Source organism: Petaurus breviceps, unplaced genomic scaffold (genome assembly GCF_028583685.1).
Source record: "Petaurus breviceps papuanus isolate PSGF00001 unplaced genomic scaffold, PetGlider_PUasm1.0 99, whole genome shotgun sequence".
NCBI classification, from domain to species: Eukaryota; Metazoa; Chordata; class Mammalia; order Diprotodontia; family Petauridae; genus Petaurus; species Petaurus breviceps.
Window position 1 is genome coordinate 8509083 of NW_027187465.1, and position 12417 is coordinate 8521499.

Below are 12417 nucleotides of genomic sequence, written 5' to 3' on the forward strand. Positions count from 1 at the left end.
TACCCAGCAAATCATTTGAGTTTATTAGCAGGGGGAGGAGGGGTGAGACATACTCAGATGTGCATTAAGGGAAGACCACCTAGGATCTTTGTGGAGTGTGGACAAAGGCTTGGACATGGGAGATGAATTAAGAGGTTACTGTAATGGTTCAAGTGTGAGGCGATGATGGTTTGAACTAGGATGAAGTTTTATGTGAGTGGAAAAAAGGGCATGTGTCCAAGAGACATTATAGAGGTAAAAACAATGAGATCTGGCAACAACTTGGATTCTTGAGGAGAGTGAAGAGTTCAAGATGACACCCAAGTTATGCTTCCAGATGACTGCAAGGATGCTGACGTCCTTGAGAGAAATAGGGAAGATAAATACTGTTTTATACGTGTTAAGATGGGTATGCTGATGAGAAAACCAGTTCAAAATGTCCAATGGGCAACTGGAAATACATACATGAAACTCAGGAGAGAGATTTGAGTTGGAGATGTAGATTTGGGAAACATCTGCATGGGGAGGAATGATTAAACCCATGGGACACAATGACCAATTCATTTTTGGCATCATAGCAAGGCAGGAAGCCTATTTACTTAAAGTGAAACGTAAGGCTGATATAATGAGGAAAATGAATCACGCAGTAAACATTCTGACCCCTGTTTCTCAAATTACAACCTCCAGGGAAGATGGGTCCTTGTCAGTCTTCTCTGTTTTGCTTCCTGGGTTGGCTAATCGGCCTCTAACAAGGAGAGCCTTGAAAGAGCTATGGACAGGCTCTCTCTTTTCTATTCCAAAAATCACAAGTCTGTGACAAAAACGAACCTGTAAAAAGGGGCCATATTATAGTCTTAGCAATGTTTCCCAAGATCCAGAGTGGGGCCCCAGGTCCGCAGTCTTGATTCCAGATGTCTGAAGAACTCCAGTCGGGAACCCTCAGCTGGCGGGCAGCAGGTCTCTCCTACACTCTGCGGCAGGCACATTCCTGGTTTCCTTCCCAAGAGAGAGAGCAGGATCAGCATCCTAGGCATGCTACAATACTCCCATCCAACCAGAGTTTACACGGAGGCGGCAGCAGCAGCATCTGCTAGATTCCAGAAAGTCTTCTGGAAGAAGGTGGTGCCCAAGTAGGTGTCTTTCATCCAATTCCAAGTTTTGTCATTCTATATGGAGAGGATCTGCAAAGGCTGAGGAAGAAACCAGGGGTCACAGATTTAGAGCTATTTTTGAGGAAAATGAGACACCCCCCCCCAGTGAAATGACTTACCCAAGGTCACACAGAGCCAAGATCCAAAGCCAGGTTCTGTCTTGTCCCCCCCACCCCCACCCCATCCCCTTCAAGCCTCCCTCACAAACACAGAATCAATCACCAGTGGCCATCTGGTACAACCTAGTCCTAAAGGGAATACCCGCTATAACAAGCCCAATAATATTAGTCTTTGCTTGAGGACCTCCCCATCACATGCTACTCTGGGGCTGCTCCAAATGATCAAGCCAAAATCCCCCCATCCTCCCACTGCTGCAAGCCCTCCAAAAACCTAAACACCGCTCCCCTTCCCAAGTCACCAAGACGTGACACGGGAATCAAGGACCATCCTGGGGGGCCTTCCTTCCGGATGCTGCCGGGCTTATCAACGTCCTTAAACTGAACAGGCTGCTCCAGGTGAGGATCAAGCAGACCCAATTGTCCTCGGACCTCAGCTTCCCGCAGTGAAGCGACGATCCGCTAAGACCCTCGATCCTTTCCCAATCGCTGCTTCCCCACGTCGCCTCCCTCCCTAAGGCCTCCCACTGCCGGCCCCTCCCACCCCCGCTATCTGCCCCCTCTGGCCTTCCTCAACCGCCCCTCCTCCTCTAACCCCGCCCCCACCTCCCCGGTGCAGCAGGGATAGCGAGGTCAAATCCAGCAGTGTGACCCTGGCCCAGTCCCGCATCCCTGCTGGCTCCCAAAAGGAGAGGCAAGGAAAGTCTCACCCAGACCGCCCGGATCCTCCACGGCAGCGCCCCGCACACAGCAGGGCCCCGCACACAGCAGGGCCGTTTTTACCTAGGAGCTCTAACGGAAGGAATCAAAGCCTCCCGAGGCGGACACCCCCAGGCTTCAATGCGGCCCTCTGTAAAATGAGGGAGCTGCGCTAAGCCGCCCGCGGCCTTCTCCGTCGTAAATAAAATGGTTAATTTAGAAATCGCTTTTAAAAATACATTTTTTGAAGCTTTTCGAGAGTCTGTCGTAAAGTTTCAAAACCAGAACCCCGGGGTGCTGGAGGTGAGGCTGGGGGTGATCCCATTTATCAGACTGTATCAGGCCTCTCTCCAGTACTTAATCCAGCAACCACGGCAGAGCGGGGAGGGGTCCCCTAGAGCCTCAGTATCCTCATCTATAAAATGGGAATAATAACACTTTCGGCTGCGATCACGGGGTCTCGTCCCCTGCTTCAGTGCTTTTTGATGAATTGCCTCCAAATCCAGGTCTTCTTTCCACTATACAAGGGCCTGGGGACAGCACGAGAAGGCGCAACCACCACCGGGGGCGCCTCTGAGGCGAATGAGCCGTTAGGGGAACTACTGAGCCTCTGGAGCGTTGGCTGGCGCTTGACGTCACGGTGCAGCAGGCGGCGGTTGGTGGGCGGAGAGAGCGCGCGGTTGAGGAATCACGAGGGCTCACTCGAGGGCGGGCGTTGCCACAGGCTGTTGGCGGCGGAGCGCGGCGAGAAGGCGCCAATCAAAGACGCCAGCTCTGTAGGTGGGAGGGCCCTGCGTCTCCCCCATCCAGCCCAACGGACTACTCCGGGGCTCTTGGCGTATATCGGGGCGGGGCAGGAGGACAGGATCCTTTGGGCGCGTCTCAAAAGAGAAGCCAATCATAAGGGTCCACTCGGGGATAGGCGTGGCCAACAGCCCCGCGGGCGACTTAACTGACTTTACGAGAGCTGTGGGAGGGCCGGGCGGAGGAGGGAGCGCCGCGAGGGGGAGCCAATGGGAAAGGTCCCCCCCGAGGAGGGGGGACAGGGGGGCGTGGCCTCGGCGCTGAGCGGAAGTCCCGCCCTATAGCCGGGCAGTGGCGCGCGCTGGGCACGGCGGCGATGCAGCTGAGGCGTGCAAGGGTTCCCTGTCCGCGGGGGCTGCGCTGGCTGCTGTTCCTGGGCCTCGGGCTGGGCGGACTCCTACCGGGGCTGACGGAGGCCCCGAGTCCCGCCGGGACGCCTCCGGAGCGGAGTCGGCCGTACGCCGTACTGCGCGGGCAGAACCTAGGTGAGGGGCGGCTCCGAGAGCCGGGCCTGGGCGGCCTCCTCTGCGCCTGGGGCCCTGAGGAGGCCGCGGCCAGATCCCCGGGTTTAGCTCGTGGTTTTCTCCGTAGCGTTTTACACTCTTCTGCGAACCAACTCTTATCCCCGTTTGACAGGCGGAGAAACTGAGCCAGGCAACCGAGGCGCGACTTCCCTCGGGTCTTCATCTCATTATCTTTTTCTGTCTAGTGGGGGGAGGGGTCCGTGGCTGGTCCCGGCCCCGCCCGTCTGTATCTGTGTGACGAGGGCAGTTTTCCCGTCACCTGTGACACTGTCCATTCTCCCCAGGATGTTTTCCAGGGCCGGGGTTCCGATGCCACCTTAACTGGATGACCCTGGGCAGGAGAACGGAGGGTGCTGCGCTTGGTGTCACGAAGACGCGGGGCAGGGCACTTGTCCTCTGCCGGCCTCAGTTTCCCCATCTGGCAAGCGAGGACATGGCAGGAGCCCCGGCAGTCCAGGGGTGCTGTGGTGCTCGTCTCCGTGCCTGTAAGAAAGGACGGGGGGGTGTTTGGATTCCAGGGCGCTGCGCCTGGCCGCCTCTCAACCTTTGGTTTAATTATATACAATAATTTATACAACGTGATTGTATGTATTATGTTATATACAATAGGAACATATACAAAAATTTCCTATACAAGGAAGTAGTAGAGAGTGTGAGCACTTTTAAAATCCAAGAGAAATGATTAAGCAAAATAATCCCAGACTGAAATTTACTCCCGATTGGGGGCAGTGAGAATGTTAACTTTGCCCTGGAGTGGCGCTTTAGGCTGTTGCAGTTTCAGAAGGATGCTTTGTCCCTTCTTGGCCTTCCTAGGAGAAGCAGCTCCCCCAAGGTGAATATAGAGCTGTGGCTGTATCTATGTGACCCTGGACAAGTCACTTAATCTCTCAGTGCTTTGGTCAGGTGTCTTAAGATCAGAACTGATCGGCTTTAGTAGAAGGATTTTCCTCCTCCGGGAGTTCTCTATACCAATGAAAGGCACTTCTCATCCCTATGGCTTTTCTAAGTTTTTGGACTTGTAAGTAACCCCTATTCCATCATAACTATGGTATCGATTTTTTTAAAAACTAAAATAAATTAGAATGAACATTCTAATAACTTTATAACCCTCCTTCCCTAAGAGAACCAGTAACATTACTCTAGGGTGTCATAGAAAAAGGATTGAGTCATTCAGAATGCCAGTACTGCTTATGCCAAGGTTGTTGGGAGGCTTCTAAGTGAAAAGGCTTAAAAGCACATGTAAGTGTTTGTGGAAACTATTAGTGTCTGGGAACCAGTGCTCATGACTCAGAAGTCAGTTAATGAGAGAGTTTTGTTGTGAACTAATGTGATACTGCGATATGGAAATAGGAGAATATTTGTTAGTCTTTGCGAAAGCACTGAGAGATTAAGTGACTTGTCCAGGGTGACATAGATACAGCCACAGCTCTATATTCACCTTGGGGAGCTGTTTCTCCTAGGAAGGCCAAGAAGGGACAAATCAAGCTGGTTGAGTTCAGTGAATCACAAAGCACTAAATATTATGGAACTATTATGAGGAAAGTGTGATCTAAAGTATAAAATGCTATGCAAATATGAACTATTAGGATCAGATTTTTAGGCCAAATTTATGCCTTCTAAAAGAGACTAGTTATCAGGAGTTCTTAAACATTTTTGGTGTCATAGATGGATCATCTGGTGAAACTTACAAACTCCTCAGAATCGTGTTTTTAAATAATTGAAGGAAATGTTGACTTTCATTTAGAGGTTAATGAAAATGAAGATGCCATTTTTTTCCCCATCTAAGTTCACAGACCCCTGGAAATCTATCCATGGACCAGTTAAGAATCCTCTGGTCTATGTTACAACTCCTAGGATGTCTAAAGAATTTGTATCTCGATTCAAAGGTGATCTGGTGTTTGATTTTTGCAGTGCTCATGGGAAGCATCTTCAGTATCCTGTTGGTCACTATGATACTTATGGCCATTTGTGTCTACAAGCCCCTTCGCCGTCGGTAACTGGAGAGCGAGTGAATTCTGCAGATTCCTTTTGAGAACGTGACAAGCAGTGGTACCTGGGGGCCGCTGGAGTAGCTGGGATCAGAACCTGAGTACTTGAAACCCACAAGTGCTCTGAAGCTAGACAAAAGGACTGTGCAGCAAGAGCTTACACTCGTAATCCAAATGTTTTAGAGAAACCAACCGCTAACAAGTTTATTTTCCTCACACTGTATGTAAATAATCAGACACTTAAAAGATTTTTGCTTTTGGTGTGATTAACAGAAGACAGACTTGAATCATCAAGGTGTGTACTGTAAAGAAAACAAGTTCACTTTTGGTAGTATATTTGAGAGCCATCTTGGAAGGGATTAATCATTAATGTTTACAGATGATAATAATTCAGACTAACTTTCTTAGGATTCATGTTCTGTCAGATGGAAATGAAAAATGAGAGAAGCAAATTTCTTTTTAATGGCAAAGCTCATGGTTGACCTAGTAATACTAAGAATGCAAGGCCTTTTTCAGGGAGCTGGTATAACTACACATTTAACTATTGCATCAGTTTTGTCATTCCCAACTTTGCACTCTAATAATGCTTCTCCTTAAAAGCAGTATCATAATTTAGCAAGACGTCCCAGCCTAGAAGGCACTGATGTTTAACTGGAAATGTTAAGTGTGTGTTTGTGTGAGCTTGTCTTTGTCTTAAAGCATTGAGGCATATTTAATAGCTGTTTGGAAAGTCCAAGACTTTAAAAAGTCCCACTAGAAAAAAGGTGCTCAGATAGACACTGTGATGGTGTTCTGAAACCAAGTATAATGCTGTGCATCTAGAAAGTTTTATCTTAGAAATGACCATCAAGCTTTAAATTTAAACATAAAATCTGAAACCAGAGACTCATTACAAACTGTTCCCAAACAAATCCTGTAGAGTTCTCTTAAAGTAAGCTGGAGCTCCAGCCATAGCCAGTCCTGGTTTGGAAGGGTGAATAAAGGCTTCTCAAGGGCAGCTTTGCGTGTCCACTGTGTTTAGTGGACATGAGTGTTTACACGAACTGAATCTTAACTCTTTGTAAATGCTGCTATTATTTTGCACTGCTAGAGTGAACTGGAAGGTTTTTTGTTTTCTGTTTGTCATATGTGACAATTATTCTGTAAGTACAAACGTGTCATTAGTATTTATTTTAGAAGTGCTAGATTTAATTATTTTGATTTGTCAGAATGTTTACTTTATGTCCCATTCAAATGTAACACTGACTTTTTGTAACCAGGGTCTAGTGTAGTGGTTTCTCTCAGTGTGTGTTCACACATACGTTTGTGCATTAAAGCCTTGGTAATGTATCACTTGATGTTTTTTGCTTTGTTATCTGTATTAGCTATTCATTCAGGAGGCCAATTTGATGTTTTCAAGCAAAATATGAATTAAACTGAAATCTTACATTATAACATACTTAAGATTTTTAATTTGTTGTGTTTTTTTACCTGACTTCTTAAAAAAAATCTTTTAAATCAGCTTCCCACAAATCTGTTTTCCTGTAGAGCTTTCTGAATATAGATGGAGCAAATGGGAGGGAACCAAATATTGATGCAGGGGGAGGAGACCCACCATACTAAGCTAATTGATTTGATATGCCTAGTTCTGCTATATCTGTAGTTCAGTATTACAGCATAGAAGGCAATAATGAGCAGACTCTAAATAACCTAAGTGATCATGAGCTTTGCCTTTGAGATGGAGGATGAGATCCCTCTGCAATTACAAACCAATACTTTTAGTCCACGTAATTGACCTCATTCTCCCTTTCTCAACTTCACTGCCAGTTGGGTCCAAGAGCTTTAGTTGGAAGGCTAAATCCTAAGGTGGATTAGCAGTGCCCTTTGTCATATTTGAAAAGAGGTTCCTCGTGAGAAGATGATAATACACTAAAACCTTAATAGCCCCAGAACCTGCAGTTAAAAACTTCTACATTTAATTTTTTGAAGAAAAAAGCTGTTCTTTTTATGGCCATAAGGACAGGGTGGCCTACTTCCTGTTCAGAGATTCATGTTCAGGATCTGAAGAAAAAAAAATAATAAACTATACTGACTACTCCATATAACAAAAACAGACACCAACCTTGGGGAAGCATTTTTCACAGCCATGGCAGCTTGAAACATGGACCTTATGTGGCAGAATGGGACAAAGAGTGGCCAAGGGGCTGGAAGCATCATTAGAATGGAAGGAAGATGGTCTTGGACGACAGAACGTGTTGGTTCTAAAACTCAACCTGACCCTTAGATCCTAGCAAGTTACTTAACTTCCATTCCTCATTAATAATATTAAGCCAGATGATCCCTGAGGGCTGGTCCTTCTGTCCCAAATCCAATTGTCCTAAGGCAGTTAAACTGAAACTTTTCTTGAAATGTAAAATTGTGTGTGTTACACCAGCTACTAAACAGGGTTTTGAGGAAGGCACTCCTAAAGCCAAAAGGTGCTATATAAAAAGTGAAACAAGTATCCCAGATGGAATGGGGACCACAGAGCTCTCTCTCAGAAGTTCACAATTCGATGCTGCACTTTGCTCATAAAAATAACCCTTGAAAGTTAAGATTGGCAGTAACACTAATGGGATTTGTGGAATCAATCACAGATGACTGCCACACACACACTTCTACCCACACTAGCTAGCCCTGCTATCTTTTTGGAATTGCATCTTAAGTGGAGGGAAAAAGTTTTTAAATAGGTATGTCTACTATAATAGCTAACAGTGATGTCAGAAAATGATTGGATCATAGAACTTGGAGGTGAAAGGGCCCTTACCAACCCATCCCTTTTCACATAGGAAGCCTAATAAATCTTGTTGAATTGAATCAAACCTCCACTTTATGAAGGAATAGACGTTCATAGAAACTAATTCACCTCTGTTCACATAGCTAAAGGTGAGCCCTGGGGCTGGACATCAGTCTGACTCAGAATTCCCTAGTTATTTTGTCCTGATAGTTAGGTCCTGACCTAGCAGAATGAAGGCACTTAAACGTTTGCTGATTTACAACAATGGTTCTTGCATTAAGATTAGAAAATGGCTAAACTGAATGGAATCTGAATTATTTGAACGTAATGGAAGGCTGCTGAGCCATAAATGGATAGAGTGCTGGGCCTGGAGTCAGGAGGACCTGAGTTCAATGCTCTGTGACCCTATGCAAGTCCTGGAGAAGGAAATCACAAACCACTCCAGTATCTCTGGGAAGAAAACCCCAAATGGGCTCGTGGAGAGTTGGACGTGTCTGATATAACTGAACGACCACAAAGGAAAACTGGGAAGAACAGTGAGCAGAACCAAGTGAACAATAGACACAATTACTACAACCATGTAAAGAAAAAAGATGAGCGGGCTTCTAGGTGGAACAGCAAATAAAGCACCAACCCTGGAGTCAGGAGGACTTAAGTTCAAATGCAGCCTCCAATACTTAACACTTGCTAGCCATGTGACCTTTGGACAGGTCACTTAACCCCAATTGCCCTGCCTTCCCCCCTCCAAAAAGAAATTAATAAAAGCACAAGAAAAAAGACGAAACTGAATGTTGCATAAATGCACTCCTGCTATGTCCACAGCAACAAGATATGAAAACACTTTCTTGGAGGAAGGGGACTAAAAGTAAGGAATGTTGAAGACAATGCTAGACTCAGCTGATATCCTGGAGGAAGGACATATTTGGAAATGTAAATGGCAAAAAAAACCAAAAAGCATCAAATAATTTTTTTAAAGAAAGCTAGTGGGCCGAGCCTAATGTTTTTACTGAATGCCCTTCTGTTGTACATTACAAATTATTTCTGCAGCCTACTACTAAAACTGAATCAATCTAAATCAAAACAAAATTAATTTATGAGAGTAAATTGCAATTGGCTTCTCTTGTAATGTGAAGGGAATTTAAAGATCTTCCTTGTGACCTGCTTTGAACTTTGGCCCAGGCCACAGCTTGAGTCCCATGGAGCCCATGGTGGGAGGAGTTTGCCCAATGGTGGATCAGGAAGGGTGGTGCAGGAAGAGAGAGTGAAGCAGAGCAGCTAGCTAGAGAGTGGGAGAAATTTTGCCTTGGGGAGCTTGTTTGTAGGGAGGCCTAAGGGAGGGAAGGCTTGGGGATGGTTGTGCTGCCTGGATTGGTGATGTGCATAAACTTTTGTTAACATGGTGGAATTGGCTTTCTGGTATCTGAATAAATATCTTGGTTTCATCTTTGAGGAGGAGGGTTTGTTACATTTTGTGATTCAACCCAGGAAATATGTCTGCATATTCTTAGCAGCTGCTATGGGTATTGCATTGGTGATATATTTGTGGATATATACGTCTACCATTTTACACTAAGATGTCAGCCACCTTTCAACTCCAATGGAAATTTAGGCACCCACTCTGGGAATTAAGAGGATGCTACTGTAAAATCCTATGGAAAAAGCAAGATGCTCAAGGGCAAAAACCCTAAGGATATACTACTTTTCACCTTTCTCTGAAGGTGACTAGCAAATTCCAACACAAATTCTATGACTTCTAGGATCAGCTGCACCAGGTTTTTTAAAAAGGTTAATAACACAATCATTAATTTTGACAGACTTGTACTATTAATTTAAAATACTCCACCCAAATCCCACTCTAATCATCCCTCAAAATGATGTGGCCGTTTCCCCACATTCTCTGTGTTTGAAGTAGGCCCAGAACCAGACCATCATCCAAGCCCCAGCAACAGAAGGCTGGTGACCCCAGGATGAAGTTTTTCAGTCACAGTAACTCATTAAAACATGAAGTTATGGAGAGATGGTGAGCTTTTTGAGAACCTACTATTGAAGGTTCACGAATCATCCTCTCTCACTCTGAGCACAGTGTACTTTCACAAGGAAGGCAAGAATGGGGTGTCATCACCACCAGGGAGTAGATGCGCACAAGGATGGGACTGGAGCCATTGGAGCATTGCTGGAGTACCATAATTAACACAGCACTTTCCTCATAAAGACCTTGTTTACTCATGAGAAAACACACTCATTGGAGAAGCAAAGCCACTAATAATATCAAGAGTTAAAGCTGGGGGCAGCCAGGTAGCACAGCGAGTAAGAGCACCGGCTCCAGTGTTGAGAAGACCTGGATCAAATCCGGGCTCAGATACTCAGCACCACACCCAGAAATAACTGGCCGTGTAACCTTGAGCAAGTTACTTAACCCTGATTGCTTTTAAAAAGAGTTAAAGCTGAAGGGACCCTTGGATCTCTCAGATCTTATCCAACCCCTTAGGAAACTAGAGTTCAGAGACATGTTGTCTTGCCCAACATCATTAAAGTAGCTCAGCCAAGGTTGGAAGGGAGCTCCTCTGACTCTAGATTTGTGACCATTGTACTGGCTTGCCCAAGATTACGTAGCTAGTAAGTATTGGGAGTCCAACTCCAGCAATCTTTCTGCCACAAGGAAGGAAATAGGCCTTTTTACAGTGCCTACTATGTGCAGGGTATTGTGTCAAGTGCTTTATAAATATCTAATCTGAGCCTCACAACCACTATTATCCCTTATTTAAAGTTGAGGAACCTGAAGCAAACAGGTTAAGTGACTTGCCCAGGGTCATATAGTTAAATGTCTGAGGCTAAATTTGAACTCAGCACTTCCTGACTCCAAGCCCAGTGCTCCTTCCACTGAACCACCAGCAGTCTCCATACAACTTTCCTAAACTCCTAAAACACGTCTCAAAGAAAACGTGATTCTACCATCCTTCGGCAAGAAGCGCCATGTAGATCGACTCTGCCAAAGGCTAAATAAAAGCTGCTTCTGGTGTGGATTTCCAGTGCCCAGTTAAAAAATTTGGATATGAGAATGCCAGCCTTCAAACAATAGTAGTATTATTCAGACTGTTTTTATTTATACTCTACACACTAAGGCTAATTTCTCTTACTGATTCATTCTCTACAGCTGTGATAGTAATGGCATTTAAAGATTCCCCTATATTGGCTTGGTTTTCAAATTGATTGTGTCAAAGCCCAGAGCTTGTTAATCCCACCTGTGGGATGGACTTGTTGATGTGAAAAGAGAGTCCTGAACTGGGAGGAGCTGGTGACGTAGATTTGGAGAGACAAGAGAGAGGCAGAAGAATTTTTTTTGGAAGCAGCACCTCGTGGAGGCAGAGAGAGACTGATAGAATTGCTGAGTGCCACTTTGAATTGCCCTGGACTTTTGAGACCTGCCCCCTGAGCTGCCAAGGACTGAGGAGACATGGCTGTTTTGCTGGTACTTTGTCTGTTTTGATGTTGTTTTGCCAGATTTGTCCACTGGTGAAAGACAGTCCTTTTGTTGAAGAAGTTCTGGAACCTGGCTGTTGGCTAAGAGCTCCTGAGACTGTCCTGCAGACAGAGAGTGAATACTGTCTACTGGTGAAGGACAGTGCTGTTGTTGCAGGGGTCTGGAGACTGTCCTGCAGACAGAATGAATACTGTCCACTGGTGAAGGACAGTGCTGTTGTTGCAGGGGTCTGGGAACCTTTCTGTTGGTTCAGAAGCCCTGAAGAAGGATTTTCTTGTTGTATTTTTACAGAAATCCTGGGAGAGGGTTTTGCTAATGTTTTCAGGAGTCCTAGGACTGTTCTGCAGACAGAGGATGAATTAATGAAGAGAATGACAAGCTTTGTCTCCCCAGGAAGAAAGATTGGTGAGAACTTGCCTCTTCTCAAGATGAAGAAAAGACCTCCATTTGGGTATTAAGTGCTGTGCTTAAACTTGATGTAACTCTGGGGTAGATTCAATTGTGATCCAGGGGTGGGGAACTTTTGACCTTTTTGTGCTCTGTGATTGAACAAATGAAGGTACTTTACCTATGTTTGGAAACTAATCTCCATTTGAGAAGAGGGGTTTTGTGGTGGACTAAATGAAGGTACAGCCTAGGGGTGGAGTAGTATTTAGAACAGGGACTTTGTAATTGATTGAATGATTGGAAGGTCCTGGAGTGGGGTAGTACTTGGAGATTATTTAATCACCCTTAGTAACTGCTGTATTTTGAATGATGTCATGTTTTGACCTTCTCTGTTCTTGGTTTGTCACTGAATAAAATGGAGAGCGCCTATGCTGGTATTCTGAACCTTGGGAAGTTGCCTTTCCTTGGCATTCCATTACAACAGCACACATGGGAATTTGAAGGCTGCCACATTAAATATTTTTAAAGTGATA

The 12417-nt window shown here is 45.3% G+C and overlaps 1 protein-coding gene and 1 long non-coding RNA gene across 2 annotated transcripts; one reads left to right on the forward strand and one right to left on the reverse strand.

Annotated features, from left to right (window-relative positions):
* On the reverse strand, positions 1–2643 carry LOC138156530 (uncharacterized). Its single transcript, XR_011167174.1, has 2 exons — positions 2030–2643; positions 1–1169 (listed from the first exon to the last, which is right to left on the reverse strand). It is a non-coding gene; the product is annotated as an uncharacterized lncRNA (long non-coding RNA).
* A 368-nt stretch (positions 2644–3011) lies between these two features.
* On the forward strand, positions 3012–6699 carry CUNH12orf76 (chromosome unknown C12orf76 homolog). Its single transcript, XM_069081892.1, has 3 exons — positions 3012–3234; positions 3558–3758; positions 5185–6699. The coding sequence occupies exons 1-3, from the start codon at positions 3066–3068 to the stop codon at positions 5268–5270; spliced, it is 456 nt and encodes a 151-aa protein (XP_068937993.1). The 5' UTR covers positions 3012–3065; the 3' UTR covers positions 5271–6699.
* Positions 6700–12417: the final 5718 nt, after the last annotated feature.

Coding starts and splice junctions, on each gene's coding strand:
- CUNH12orf76 (XM_069081892.1), top strand. CDS start 3,066: ATGCAGCTGAGGCGTGCAAGGGTTCCCTGTCCGCGGGGGCTGCGCTGG. Junction 3,235..3,557: donor ACTGCGCGGGCAGAACCTAG/GTGAGGGGCGGC, acceptor CATTCTCCCCAG/GATGTTTTCCAGGGCCGGGG. Junction 3,759..5,184: donor TGGTGCTCGTCTCCGTGCCT/GTAAGAAAGGAC, acceptor TGATTTTTGCAG/TGCTCATGGGAAGCATCTTC.